The sequence below is a fragment of the Pinus tabuliformis genome, chromosome 7 (assembly GCF_031772625.1).
Source record: "Pinus tabuliformis cultivar Carrire ecotype Pingquan chromosome 7, CPIR1, whole genome shotgun sequence".
NCBI classification, from domain to species: domain Eukaryota; kingdom Viridiplantae; phylum Streptophyta; class Pinopsida; order Pinales; family Pinaceae; genus Pinus; species Pinus tabuliformis.
Genome location: NC_142293.1, coordinates 285291479 through 285307634, shown reverse-complemented (window position 1 = coordinate 285307634; position 16156 = coordinate 285291479). Strand labels below are relative to the sequence as shown.

At 38.8% G+C, this 16156-nt stretch overlaps 1 protein-coding gene across 2 annotated transcripts in view; it reads left to right on the top strand.

Annotated features, from left to right (window-relative positions):
* The first annotated feature begins 5971 nt into the window (after positions 1-5971).
* Positions 5972-16156, top strand: part of LOC149246980 (arginine-specific demethylase JMJ20-like) — a 259009-nt gene continuing 248824 nt past the window's right edge. For both annotated transcript variants that reach the window (XM_089458090.1, XM_089458089.1), the window contains exon 1: positions 5972-6370. In XM_089458090.1, coding sequence (XP_089314216.1) covers positions 6161-6370 — 210 coding nt within the window. In that variant the 5' untranslated portion in view covers positions 5972-6160. The remainder of the gene's footprint in view (positions 6371-16156) is intronic.

Genomic DNA, 16156 nt, shown 5'->3' with positions numbered 1-16156 from the left:
CTGATCATGTAACATCGCTCGTGTAGCTCCCACAATACTTTTTTTCTTCCTCTTAGCCACCACATTCTATTGTGGGTTATGGGGTGCTATTAACTGCCGTTAAATGCCTTCTTTTGCACATAATTTCTTGAACTCATTCGACACATTTTCTCCACCATTATCTCTCTTGAGGGCCTTCACTTTCCTACCAATGTCTTTCTCAACAAGTGCTTCAAATTCACAAAATTTGGAGAATGTTTGGTCTTTCTTCTGCATGAAGAAAATCAACACTTACATGAAAAATCATCTACAAATATAACATAATACATGTGCTTGGTCATGGAGGCTATCGAGAAAGGTCCACACACATCTGAGTGAACTCTTTCAAGGACTGCTTGCGCTCTACTGTCCTTATCATGAAATGTGGCTTTGGTGTACTTCCTTAATGTACACCCTTTGCATATATCTCTCTACTCTAGTACACCCTTGGGAAGTCCTATAGAAAATTGTTGCATGATCTTCAAAGCTCCATGGTGCAAATGGCCAAGTCTCTTATGCCATAATTCATCGATGTCTCGGCTTTGCACCTTCTCTGCTTTCATGCTCAAAGCAACACAATCTTCTACATCCAATTTGTAGAGGTTCTTCACACGAACCTCGATCCACTTCACTTGTCCCATGGCAATATGTCTAAGGAAAGCCTTTCCTTTGCTAAATATCACATCATAGCCACGATCTTCCAACATAGAAACTGAAACTAAATTCTTCTTCAGACTCGGAACATACATGACATCTTTTAATGAGAGGAGAACCAAACTCCCTTTGAAAAGTAACTGTACTGATACCGGTCATGCTATACCTTCCATCATCTCCCATCTCGATGTGCATCTGGAGGTCCTTCTCCTCCAAGTCACTGAAAATTTCTTTGTTTCCCGTCATATAGAATGAGGCTCCACTATCTAGATACCACATACTACCCATCATCGATGTCACCATGCATGCAATGAGTGTAAAATCCAACTCGAATTGTGAAGCTAGAGCTTCACCTACCACTCATCCTGAGGGCTTCTTGTCAGCCTTCTTATGTGGACACTTCTTGGCATAGTGTCGCATCTCTTGACAGTGAAAACATTTAATCTTCGACACATCTTTCTTCTTTCCCGTCTGACCATAATCTCCTTTGGATTGGGATTTCTTCCTTTTCCCTTTCTTTGTCTGTGCAACCAAGGCACAATTCTCCTTATCCTCAACCTTGGATGACATTCCATCTCTGTAGCTCCGCTTAATCACTTCATGCACGAGATTAGACCATAATCGCTCCTAGCTTGGCAGTTTGTCTTTACCATTCACGAAATCTTGATAACTGTGCCAGCTCTTGGGAAGACCCAACAAAGCTAGAGCTACCATATCTTCTTCTAGAACAGTAATATCAACCCCACCAAGTTCATCACGCCACTATGTGAGTTTGCTCAAGTACTGCAGAATTGATTCAACCTTTTGCATCTTGATGCTACGAAGCTTGTCCTTTAGTGCCAAATTTTTGTGGTCATTTTTGTTCTCAAATAAGTCGGTCAGTGTTTTCCACATCGTGAATGGAGTTTCTTTCCCGTGGAGATTCGAGACAATATGATCTCGAACTTCCTCCAATATGGTCCTCCTCGCTTTAGCTATGTCCTTCTTCCACTAAGCGAGATCTAGGCATCAATTGTTGGGGGTTTAACTATATATATCTTGATGTAATATGGTAGCCCATTATCATCTAATACCACCTCCACACGAAACTTCCATGCCACAAAATTTGTGGTTCCTTCTAGAGCATACTCGAGCCTGAGTCCGGTGGAAGTCATCTTCTTAGTCCTAGAGAAAACACGCAACACTGATCTTGTAATTTGAACCTCCTAAAATAACTTCTCTTCTCTTCTCTTCTATTGTGATTCATGCTCTGATACCATGTAGAAATTCCTTGTAGATTCAAACTGCTTATGTAATATGCTAAAACAAAAGACTTGAATCTGCTCTACTCATAAGCAGAAACAATTAATCGATCGAGAAATCACAACGTAAACAAAAGACAAGATCCAATCACATATGCTTAGATATTTATCTTAGGAGAAAGAAACTGCTCAAAACCCCTTCCTATCTGTATTGCATTAGTCAGAAAATATAGAATAAATACAATGCTTGTTCAAGGTTGAACAATCTCTGCACAAGTATAATCTATCTCACTACCTCACAAGTTGGTCTGGCCAATTCTTAGCCAATTCTGTTCCCTGCCAAGCTCTTATTTCCTCCTGTTGTTTCCTTCGGAATTAGCCCCCTATTAATTAAGGAAATTCCCAATTAGAATTGTGCAATCCCTGTAGGCCTTTCTCTGACTGCACGCACCACCTGTACTACTCAGAAAATATACAACTAATCGTACATTGCCATTGAACTCCAATCTCAACTGGGTAACTCGAGTTTCATGCATGCACAAGTTAATTATGGTTGATTTATCAGTTAATTGGTGAACACTAAAGCTGCGCACTGCTACTAGACCTCCTACTAGTTCCTCCAACAGTTGAAACTTGTTTAACTGAATTAAATTATTACAACTCAAATTGAACTCAACCTAGGCTCCTAAAATTTAGGAACCACTATACATGACTCAATTTAGGCCCTCAACTTGAATTACCTCAACCAAGTAAGTGAAATTAACTTAGTTAACACATTCTTGTTGTCTTGTGGTGTGGAATTACATTTTTCTCATAATTTAATTCAAGGGAAAATTAAATTAGGATTTTCTTGTTGCCATTTTCAACGCGTCTTTGATAACTGTCTTGAACCATATTTCTACACATGTCAAGTTAACAAATGCTTTGTGTTATGCGTCTAGAGAGGACAATGCACAACTATTAGTTGCTTTTTACTAGGCAATGGAATTACTCTTGATCTAATGCTAAATAAGTAACTTATTGAAGATTTTCTTTCATCTTTGCAGCGAACCAATTTGAAGTTATTACCTTACACATATTCATGTCCATACTGTAGCATGCCTTTCATCTTTCTTAAAATCCTTTTTTCCATTTCCAATGAACATCTTTGGGTCTTGCCATAAGTAATGAAACAATACGAAGTGCGTAACTCAAAGCTAGTGTGGCAATAATAAGTTAGATCATGCTTACGAACTTCACATACGAGATTGTGTTGATTGGTTTTGAATATTCATAGATTGCTAACATTCTTATTTTAATAAGAGTTTCCGTTGTCTTACACTTTAACCTATCAGATCTTTTCAAGTATTTTTTTTTGTGTATACCTTATTCAAGAGATGAAGATCTTGCCATTGATGTGCCATACATTTAGTCCTAAAAATAATGAAGTAGGCCTAACGATGTCATTTGAAAGATTTTATTCAACTCAACTTTTAGTTCCCTAATCATGATAGCTTATTGTTGTGGGAATACCCATTTAAATTATTTATGTGTGGGGATTTTTGCGAAAACTCTTATAAAGGATTTACATTTAATGTTCCTTAATTTGCAATACAATTAGTGTTATTTGGTGGGTCTTTCATTTGCATTTCAAAATTATGTGGTAAGCTCTACCCAACTATGTAGTGGAGTAAAATGGAAAACAATGATATATTATTTCGTGGCAAGAAGATCTTCCCAAATCAAACTGAATCAAATTGTTTTCCTGTAAATGCTTTGTTCAATGAGGAATGCAAAATGGCAAGGAAAACCTTGAAAAAGGTAGGCGAGGAGAAGATGAATGTAAAGTTATATAAGCAGATTTAAAAAAAAAGAAAAAAGATGAGTCCATGCAAACGAGGTGAGAAGAGTCAATATGTCTAGGCAAGAATCACCCAAAGCGTTTTTGGCAGGAACTTCAACCAAGGAAGAAGCAAATTGAAAATAATATTACAACTAATCAATGGTTTGACTGTGGAAGACAACTATATGAGAAAGAATCAAAGGAGAAGCCTCCTCCCAGGATCAACACAACCACAAAGCTTTTCACATTACAGGAAGTAGAGACAAGAATTAAGAAGTTGAAAATAGGAAAGCCAAAGGACTTGGTTGAACTTCAAGCAGAATATCTAAAGTGGGGAATGAACATTCTTGCACCGCACATCATGGAAATATTCAACAACATCATTCAACAAGGATTCCCAAGAGATTGGACAACTAGTCTAGCAATACCCCTTTTTAAAAGTGGAGACATTAATAATCCTTCCAACTATAGAACCATTATGATCAATCCTTTGTTTGCAAAGCTCTTCAGCAACATGGTGGAAAATAAAATCAGTAAGTGGGCAGAAGTCAAAGAAAAGAGGGCAAAAGGGCAAGCAGGTTTTAGGCCGAAACATTCTATAGTAGATCATGGTATCATGTTGAGACACATTATAAAAAAGGTTTGGGAGGGCAAAGAAGAAGTATTTTGCTGTTTTGTTGACTTCAAAAAGGCATTTGACACGGTCCCTAGAGATAAATTGTGGAGTAGAATGGAAGAACTTGAAATTCCTTTGCATTATAGAGTTGCTGTCCATAGGCTTTATGAAGAGGTGAAAGTCAAAATTAGAACTTCAACAAGCATTTCAAAAAGCTTTAGAAGTGACATTGGAGTCAAGCAAGGTTGCCCTTTATCCCCCATTCTTTTCGGTCTATATATTGATAAATTGGAAGAGTGACTAAATTTGCAAGGTGGGGATGGTGTTCGATTGTGGGAGTTTGTGATAAAGCTTCTTTTATATGTTGATGGCCTTGTATTGATTGCTAAATCGGCCTAGGGATTGTAGATGCACCTATATGCCCTTAAGCATTTTCGTGAAGTATCGGGGATGCAAGTCAATACCAAAAAGACCAAAATAATGATTTTCTCAAATAAAAAGAAGCTGAGTCAGCATATGTTCTTCTTTGAAGGCAACATTCTTGAAGAAGTAAAGGAATACAAGTACCTCAGATTGATTTCAACAACAAGCTTAATTGGGAGCACTGCAGAAAGAATAGAATTGTAGGAGGGTGGAAAGCATTATATGCTCTTCAAAACAGGTGTAGGGAGGCAGAGTTATGGGATTGGAAAACAATTAAAGTGCTTTTTGGGCTCCTAGTTTGTCTAGTGATATTATATGGGTGTGAATTGTGGGCTAGCAACATCCCTGTCTCAAAATGGAAGCAAATTGAGAAAATCCAAAAACGCTTGATCATGAGCAAGTTTAAAATAAAAAATTCAGTTTATTATGAGATGATGTTGAGTGAAACATGAGCAACTTCCATCAAAGCAATTATTATGGTGTGCCTCATAAGGTATCTTCAGAGAATTGAGCAAATGGGAGAAGGTAGATGGCCTAAAGCTATCTCAATGAAGGAATGAGTGAAAGAAAGAAATAATGGATGAGACAAAACAACAAATGGATGCAAAAATGGAATATTTACATCAATGCATGTCCCACAAATAGCAAGGATTTGAAGAGTTATGTTATGGAGAAGTTTCGTAAGCATATATGGGGAAAAGAGTTGGCTAGAAAGAAGAAGTACTATGTTCAAGAATTCAACCCCACGTGTGATCTCCAACAAAAAGTGTACATTGGAGCTAGAATTCCATGGAGAGCAAAGATTCTTATTGCTCAATTAAGAACTAACTCGCATCAATTACGGTGCGAAACAAGTCAGTGGAAAAGACCTAAAAAAGCTCGGGAAGAGTGGGTGTGTACTTTTTGCACTTTTGGGATAGTGGCATCGGAAAAAAACATTTCATTTTGGAATGTGATGCTTTTGGAGACATTAGAGACAGTTACAACAACATGTCAACTTTGGTTCCTTGACATTATCTTTTCAATAAAAACACTAACAAAGCTCATCATTAATTTGAATAACAAAAATATTGAATTGCAAAAAAAAAAAAAAAGCTAACGATCCTTGTACTATAACTACTCTCGTAGAAGTTAAAATTTCTTATATTCATTCATATTCCTTTACCTGTGCACCTTTAGAAAGTGAATTAAATAACGGACATTTCAAAATTCTTTCATGGGGCTATAGACTGACATTTTGTTGTGGGTTGCCACCTCAAACTCTACTCGGACAGAAAATTTTTGAAGGGGACGCAGAGAGGATGACGATAGACTGACATTTTGTTGTGGGTTGCGACCTCAAACTCTCTACTCGGAGAGGAAATTTTTGAAGGGGACGCAGAGAGGATGACGATAAATGTGAGCGGGAAGATACGCCGAGTCGACGGAAGGGAGATCAGCTACCCAGAATTCAGAGATAAATATATGAATGCCAACGAACCAGTCCTCCTCACCGGCCTCATGGATGACTGGAGGGCTTGCCGCGATTGGGTTTCTCCTGATGGCCAACCCAATCTCTCATTCTTCTCCCTAAATTTCGCCAAATCCCGAGTTCAAGTACGCTCTTGTCCTTCCATTCATTTGTTCTTTTATTTCTCTTCCTAGTCTCATGTTCTATCATGCAGCTGTAGCTTCACTGACTTTGTTCGGAACCCAATTCAGTCTGGAGTCCATTAATATGTGAGTGCAGCAGTCTTAGCAATTCATCTCTGCTCTCCATTGGTTATGTTCGAAGTCCTATTTTAGGGGATGATTTCAACATAGATTTAACAGTGACTGCCAGATTGAATTAATCGAAATCTCTGTTGAGCTGTTTGTCCCTTCTTCGTTGATTTTGGATTTCAATTTAGCTTAACATCAGATTGAAAGTGGGCTAATAGTTATTAATAATGGCCTAAACAGATTGGAAACTATCTCTAACCCTGATCAAATTTGTTGTAATTAATAATAGCATAACCAGATTGGAAACCATCTCCAACCCTAACCAAATTTGTTAGTTGTAACTTTGTAAGCCTACCAGTAGGCTAAAGAGCGATTCATTTCCCTTCATTCCTTCCGCTTACTACACGTACAATATACAATATTGTTGGCGAACATAATCCACCACAAGGAAATTATGCCCGGATCGTTAAATTAATTAAATGGTTCAAACTGCCCTACCTGCTACTGCAAGGTTTCGGGCAGAATTTCCGTCGAGTGGATAATTTTTTGCATATTTGTCAATACAAGAGATACCTACAATTTATAAGTTGAGTTTGTTGGATGTACCAATCCATACCTCTGAAGTTCAGGTCAAAGCTATAAGGGTGCCCATCATGAAAAATGATGCAGCTCAATGGTAGAGCGGCCCATCCTCCGCCTAGGACAAGTCTGGCTTCAATCTTTAGCTAGTCCAGTTTGCCGGACTTCTTGCTATAGGCATGAGAGATGAAATATCAGAAGAATTATATCTTATTATTGAAGAAGTCACTGAATACAATGGGAGGACCTCAGTTTGCTGGACTTCTTGCTATAGACATGAGAGATGAAAGATCAGAAGAATTATCTTATTATTTCATTGAATATAATGGAAGGATTCTCAATTGGGTGGTTATACTACCTAATTGCCCTAACCACTTATCTGGAAACGCTCTACCATTATTTTATTAGTGATCGACAACCCTTTGACTTCAGAGTGGGGGCTTTTACACTTTTGACTTCAGAGTGGAGGTTTCTGTGAGGATAGCTTTTACTTAAATGTGAGTAATCCGGAAATGTTAAAACAGAAACACTTTGATTTTATTACATTTCAAATTTATTATTCATCAACAACACTATGACTTTATTAGATTTCAACTAATGGAGTGTTAATACTCCAACACCTGCCCTTAACATTAAAATACTAGTTTTAACTGTTACTTCCCCTTGCATCAAAAAATATGTAAGGATGAGTACAGTGATGATATAAGAAATTATGTTATTTTTTAATTTCTTATAATTCCAAACCTTGGGACTTGTGCTAGTGCTCCATTAAATCATTGCCTTCTTCAATTTGAAGGCAAAATTTACTGACATCCACCTAAGAAAATCATCTTGCCATCTCTTATTTTCTGAAGTAGAAATCCACCTAAGCAATCTCACCGAAGCACGAATCCACTTAAGCAAAAAAATATTGCCATCTCTTTTCAATGAAGTAGGATAGAATTCACCTTGACATGTGGAGTACTCATGGATGTGCCCAACTTAAGTTACCGATTAAAAATACTAGTCTTTTTAGTTGTTGCTTGGAAGTAATCATCTTCTTCTTTGTCTGGTTCGTCTTTCTCTTCTGTTAATTTTGAACTCCAGGACCTTTAACTTCTTTCAACGTTCTTTTAGTGCATCAGTTGCTTCAAGTTTATAATTCCATGAACTATGACCTAGTTTTTCATATTTACAATAATTTCTTCCCCTTCTCGTGTTGCTGTGGTATGTGCTGTTTTCAAATGTGCTTTTTCCTTTTGCTAAAGAATACTCTTTCATCATCTTTTTCATCATCAAACTCATATTTTCTCCTTTTCCATAAGTGTCAAAATCATTTTATTTAAAGTTTGTAATGGAAAGTGTAAATAAAATGTTGCTGCAGTTGTAAAGTAAGTTGTTCAAGAAAACGACTTTGGCCTCATCTTCTTCTTCTTTGGCACTTTTGTGCATTGTTGTATTAATACCTAAACACATTCACATTGCTGGACAGGGATTTGTGTTTACCCATTTTTTTTAAAACGTGATGAGAATATTGTATTAAATCAAAATCTGTGCTTGGATCATGGCATGCTTAACAAGTGAGTACTATGTAAATTTTTCAAGGTCAGCTAATACCCGTAATTTCGTGACAGTCTTTATTCTCAATATCTGTTAGCCGTTTTACTATCCTAAAGGACACAGGGTCTTTGGAGGTGTAGATTCTCCAAAAGACCTGTAGATACAAACAAAATTTACACTGCATATCAGACCCACTAGTAAGGAATAGTTGCAAGGGAAGAAATACCATTTCTCATTAGGACTCCTACATCCAAGTTTACATCTTTAGTGGCAAGATCATTTGCAGCAAAATTGTTTATTTCTCAATACATGAAAGAAGCTAATAGTAGAGAAGGCTAGTTTCAAACTCCTAGTTCGATCAATAATATTGTGCAACTTGCAATCCTTAGGCAAAGATTCATGAACAAAGTGATGGGCAACCAACTGTGAATCTCCCAACACCACCAAATCTTTGATGTCTGCTTCTTTGGCCAGAAGGAGCCCTTGCAGTAGTCCATATGCCTTTGATGCATTATTTGCGCAATTGTCTAACACCCAATTGTACTCAATTTCAATTTTTCCATCGCGGTTGAGAATAACCCCTCATTGCTGCCACCCCTTATTTGTGTTGACCCATTTTTAATGCAAATAAATGTTTCATTAACATAAATTTTGCATTATGAGATTTTGCCCCAAAATATCTTATCAATTACTTCCATATTGTTGAAATATAAGTGTAATTGTCACATATAGCAATGGTCGACCACATATCATAATCATTATATTGTATTTAGTATGTTGCTAGGATTTGGCTAGGAGCTCACCTAGTCAACCTTTTTTCTTTGGGTGGTTAAGACTGGCCTAGTCATTATGCGTGCCCATAATGCCTCTTGGGGAGGGTGTACTGCTTGTTGAGTATGTAAACACACATTCAACGCTCATTCGTAATATCATCTTGAACTATTGCTCTCTTTAGTTTTTTTCACCAAGGAAAACCTTGAAGGGAAACCTAAGAGATGCTTCTTTGCATTCGTGAATGGCATCCTTGTTGAACCTATTGGTGTAGACTAGTGTATCTTGCCCAAATGGGTTTGAAATTTGAATAGGGCATCTGTTGTTATGGAAAAAGCCTAATGCCTAGCAACATTGGTGGATATTGGTTGAGCTAACCTATTGGCTTTACGCTGTTGTTCTTTTATACAAATAACTCATTCTTTCAGCCTATCGTAGCTTTTAGGGTTACTCCGAACATGTTTACACCATGCTTGGAGGTGCTCAATGTGATGTGGGGTCACGGGTGCATGGTGTATGGATGACCCTGCCCTTGGTTGTTCCATGATGGATTGACATAGTGGAGTTGACTTCCTCTTTGAGTGCTAGTTTTTTTATGGATTTTGTATGACATTCTTCCTTTTGGATACTATGGAGCTTGGTGACTTTCTTCATGATGGCCACATGGAAGGTTGGTTGGTTGCTTGGAGGATACCTTGCTTTGGAGGAGGAGAATTGGGAATTCTAGAGGAGGGCATTGAGCCCTAGATGGCATGGGTACACTAGATTATTTGCATGTATTGAAATTTCTACCCTCTTTGACTTTTACTGCAAAACATAAAATTTACCTATTTGACCAGAGATCTCCTGGATCTTAACTCTATGAATTTTCAGCCTTAAGGCTGTTATGAAATAGACTCTTAGAGTATAGAACAGCAGTGGAAAGAGTACAATATTTCACTTTCTAATAGCTCAGTCTTCTCTGAATTCCAAGGAGAAAAAATAGTAATACCAAACAACCTGTATAAGTTTCAGCCCTCTAGGACAACTTATTCCACATAAACCAGATCTGAAATTTCACTTTTAAGGTGGTTATAACAGCACAAAAACAGCAGGTATAGCAGCAGCAAAACAATCCCTAGATTCTTCGATGGCGATGTCCAATCACTTAACAATTGTCCTTTTATTTATGTTAAATCATTAAGATATATATAGTTGTAAATGATAATACATGAAGGACATGTATGGCTGAAAATGAAATTTGAAAAATGCACGAGTTTTGTACAAGCTGAAAACTTCAAGTCCACCAGCTCTCCAAAACCCTAGCTAGGGTAAACATGAAAATTCTAGCTCCAATAAGGAGCTTCAACATACAAGAATCACTCCAATACATATTCCACAAAAGATACCCTAGGGTTTTATCACAAAATTCTGATCTCAAACCTGAAAGGGATAAACACTACCCTTAGACTTCCAAGATGCTCCAAGAAGACCATGAAACCCTTGTGACTCCATGAGAGAGATGTAGTAGAAGTGAAGAACCAAGAGAGAGAGAATGAAGAGTGATCATAACCAACCTCTACTCCACAAGAGCAAACCCTATTCACAAGAGCAAACTCAAATTGAAGATGTTTCCTCTAGATAAGATAAGATACTTGTATTAATGTTCAACAAATGACCACAAAAGTAGGTCAATGGGATTGAAGAATACAAGCAGTTTGGGTATATTGTGGGAGTGCAAGCACATCTCCTAGAAAATGATGAAAATAATATAAAGAAAGAAACCTACAAAAATACAATGCCAGAGCACATGTATAAGACCGTGACAAAGGTATGGTGATACAAAATACGAAGTGAGTTTGGCCAAGTCTGGAAAAGTGGACAACTCAAGAACCGATTAAGAGAGAGATAGTGAGAGAGAGAGAGAGAGATTTGACAATGAAGCCAATGTTGTCAAGGTCTCATGAGCTTAATTGACAAGGATGAGGGGGGTGAATAGGGCAATTGCTAGCTGTTGAAGTGCCTTGGAACCAACGGGGGGGTTCGGCTAGATGATTGGGGGGGGATGTACAAGTGAGGGATACTCCTAATATCCGATGTTGAAAGAAGGGAATTTGAGATAGATCTTTGGCTGCTCCTCTGGAACCAGGAGGTAGTTTTATGGGTGGGAGGTGCTTTACTTTGGATTCGTCTGAAACTTATCTCTTTAACACTCTAAGAACACATGGCTTGATGAATGGCTCAACTCCTTTGACCTGGTTCTTTATGAACAACCTGACACCTCCATTTAGTGTTCATGAGGAAACCCTAACAACTTCCTCCAAGAAGCTAAATACAAAGAGAAGAGATAGAATATTTGATGTGATAATTATGAAAATGATTCTCTCCTTTCTATATTGATATGAAAGGCAAGGGAGGCCAACAATACAATGTGGGCCTAAGCTCTTACAAGCAACTTACAATGAACACTTGTAGACCAACATAAGTGAATTGCTCCATTTCAAAGTACACATCATGCTCCAAGGTGATGTTGTACACAATAAGGTCACTAAGATGTTGTATCTACTCAAGGTAAGTCCACATCCTTTAGTCACAAGCCACTTCAAACTCCATTGATCCTCCTAAGAAATTTATACCACTAGATAAGCTACCCTCCTGCATGAAAACCGTCACAACCTAGGCACTCCAAGCCAACTCCAAGCCTCCAAATAGGAATCCAAGAAACCTATGCTATCTAGGGCCTGATGCACAATGTGTCTCATCCCAAGTGGCATGTTACCCATTCAAGTGGGTAACCCTTAGGAGAAATTTTTTCTCCCATCTATTCAACTTGCTAGCCAACAACCCTATGGTGATTCAGATAGCTAGCCTCAAAGGCCTTCCATCCATGTTCTAGTTAGTGCTTTGTTTCATTTATAGCTTACTCATCTAATGAAGGTGGATCATCTATTGTAATGTACATTAACCATTTTGTAATCAAGTACTTTCATTTAATGTTTAAGGGCATTTTCATATGGATCACAGGTTGAATTGGATGATAGACCACTTTTGGATGTATTCATGTTCCCATGCTTCACCTTGGTGGTTATCCCTTTCCCCTAGTATAACGTGACTATCCTGGAGGTCTTTCTTTCCGCTTTGGAGGAGGGGCTCAAATAGGAGGCACTAATTGATATTACATGTCCATGATAATCCATAATTAACACTTTCCATAGGTCCCCTTATCCACATCTCTTCTTTAGGTTGATTGCTATCTCTCATGGGTATTGGTTCCTTGTTTTCCTCATTCTTGAGTAGGGGCATGGAAACTTTTCTCTAAGAGGTTGATGTAACAAATAAAAGGAAAGAGCATGAGCCATGATGATAAAATGCATAAGATTGGTTGGGATATAACAAAGTGTGTGGACAAAAGCCTAGCTTGAGCTCCACCCCTCTCATTAGCCCTCACCCAGTTCCTAGCTAATGCATTAGCGGTCGAAATGAAAAGAACCGTGAATATCCCAACCCCGATGAGGAATAACCCGCTTCATCTTTAAGGGGTTAATGATGCATAAATAAAAACACGTAACCCAAGCAACGCAAGAAAAAGAAAATCAATGAAGAAAAAGGCACAGAAGAGGGGTTGTAAAAATAGGTTGAGGAAAAGGGTAACTTAGGTCTCACCATTTCTCCCTCTTCACATTATAATTCTCAGGGATGATGGAATTTCATAGATGATATAAAGATTGTGGTATACTCTATGAAGTAAATCCTACCATTCATTGATGAGTTGGCCTAGGGACAAGTCCTCCCCTTAGGGTTGGAAGCAACTTGTGCTATGTAGGGCTTGATGCACCTCTAGGATGCACGATGTTTCTCATCTCAAGTGGTGTGTTACCCACCCAAGTTGGTAACCCTTAGGAGAATTTTTTTCTCCCATCTATTCAATTTGCGAGCCAACAACCCTATGATGATTCACAACTAGCTAGCGTCAAAGGCCTTTCATCCATGCTCTAGTTAGTGCTTTGTTTCATCTTTAGCTTACTCATCTAATGAAGGTGGATCATCTATTATAATGTACATTAACCATTTTGTAATTAAGTGCTTTCATTTAATGTTTAAGGACATTTTCATATGGATCATAGGTTGAATTGGATGATAGACTACTTTTGGTTGTATTTGTGTTCCCGTGCTTCACCTTGGTGGTTATTCCTTTCCCCCAGTTTAGCGTGACTATCCTGGAGGTCTTTCTTTCCACTTTCAAGGAGGGGCACAAATAGGAGGCACTAATTGATGTTACATGTCCATGATAATCCATACTTAACACATTCCATAAGTTCCCTTATCCACATCTCTTCTTTGGGTTTATTGCTATCTCTCATGAGTATTGGTTCCTTGTTTTCCTCATTCTTGAGTAGGGGCATGGAAACTTTTCCCTAAGAGGTTGATGTAACAAAAAGAAAGGAAAGAGCATGAGCCATGATGATAAAATGCAAAAGATTGGTTGGGATATAATAAAGTGTGTGGACAAAAGCCTAGCTTGAGCTCTACCCCCCTCATTAGCCCTCACCTAGTTCCTGGCTAATGCATTAGCAGTCAAAATGAAAAGAACTATGAATATCCCAACATCGATGAGCAATAAACCGCTTCATCTTTAAGGGGTTAATGATGCGTAAATAAAAGCATGTAACCCAAGCAACGCAAGAAAAAGAAAATTAATGAAGAAAAAGGCACACAAGAGGGGTTGTAAAAATAGGTTGAGGAAAGGGGTAACTTAGGTCTCATGATTGCTCCCTCTTCACATTATAACGCTCAGGGATGATGGAATTTCATAGATGGTATAAAGATTGTGGCATACTCTATGAAGTAAATCCTACCATATCACTGACCACTTGCACCTATTGATTAATGAGTTGGCCTAGGGATTGGTCCTCCCCTCAGGGTTGGAAGCACCTAATAGGCCCCTTTGATAATACTCCCATATCTAAGCATGGTAACTTGTTTACAAATCATCAGCTAGGAAGACATTTGAAAATGATGCTTGTGTGAAGTACTTTGATGCCTTTTGCATTAGATATGGCTCATTATGATACTCTTATGGTTATTTTACCTATGATGATGATCTTACTTGATTTTGAGAGTATGTTTCAAATGATTTCTCCCAGGTATAGCTATCATCCATTCAGGGATTTTTTGAGACTTCTCCAACTCTCTAGAGAGGGCATCCAACCCCATTTGTTGACCGTTTTGTGCACCACAACTAGGATGTTCCCTTGATTAGTTTTTCCCGTCCTAGCCTACGAGAACATTATTAGGCTAGTGGATCCCCTTCCTTATGTCTCCTAAGCAAATGGGGACATTACAATCCTCTTTGCCTAAGTTTGCTTGGACTTAAGCAACTTTAGCCCAGGATGTTGGAGCACCTGTTCCCCTTCCCATGTGGCATCTTCAACAAACAAATCTTACCATTTCACTGGGTACTCCTTTATAGTCCTATTTCTCAGCTTCCACTCCCATCCCTCCACAATTTCCTTTTGAACTAGAATCAACTCCCCTTCCTTGCCCAATGGTGGAAGTTCAGTGGAAGCGACTGAAGTTAGAAACATGGAAAACATTTTGAATCTTACACTCCTCCGAAAGTTTTAACTCATAGGCCACCTCCGCTACATGCCTCACAATCCTGTAGGGACCATAGAATCTGGGTTTCAAGGCGGGGAGTAGTGGCAAGGGAAGTTGAATCAAAAAAGAGGAGGAGGAGGATGCGACTCTATCATCTGCGGGACAGCAAGGGAAGAGGAAGAAGAAGGACATCTCCAAGGTGAAGTGCTTCGATTGTGGGGAGTTGGGACATTATGCATCCCAGTGTCTAAGGAAGAAAAACAAGGGTGAGGCTTCAGACTCCAAGGCAGCTCCTGATAAGGCGGAGAAAGAGGTCGAGACTGATGACAAATGGCCATGAGTGCTCATGCACCTCTAGAGAAGAGGTGGGGAGACATCGAGTTGTAGTCAGGAAGACTACATACCAGGGGCAGGATCCTTGAGGTGCCCAACCTCTTGGATCATATTCGGCTATGGGCACCCTTAATGACAGTAGCAGAATGACAGATGTCGGGTGTAGCAAAGTGTAGTGGAGCAACAAGGCAGTGCTTGGGTGCAGAAATTTGAGGCAACGCAGTGGAGGGTACAACAATGCGAGAGGCACAAAGTTGTATGCAGCAATGCAGTAGCAGCAGATGGAGCACAGTATAGTAGCTTCAGTTTCACGTGGCTTCCAGACTGACTGGGATGTCAGTGTTTGGGAGAAGTCAGTTACCTACTTCTTGGTAACTGAGTTGTATTGCAGTAGTTAGTAGTGGCAGTTCTAGGGTCATCATGGGCAGCATATTGAGAGGGAGCTGCAGTACAGATGTAGCAGTGGCAGTGTCATGGGCAGCAATACAGGAAGCAGCAGTGCAGATGATGTGAGGCAACAGGCCAAGCATCAACACAGGTACCGGTGTGGAGGATCAGTGTGATGTTTCCATGGTGAAGCATTACTAAAGCACATTCCTTGCTAAGAGGGAGTGTTGATTTGTGGTAGCATCAGATGTGCTTTAGCCATGAAAATTGGGGGAGAGACTAAGGCACATAAGGTCTCCAAGACCCAGAAATGGTTGGGGAAATTCCACTTGGTTGGAGAGGTATTAAAATAATTAATATTTTTAATGGGGTTCCTAAGTCTAAACTTAGGAAAATTAAAATATTAATGGGTATTAATATAAAACTGGGTGAGAATGTTCTAAATGACATGGATCAAGCCAAATCTAATCTTAGCCGTTGATTAGGGACTTAATC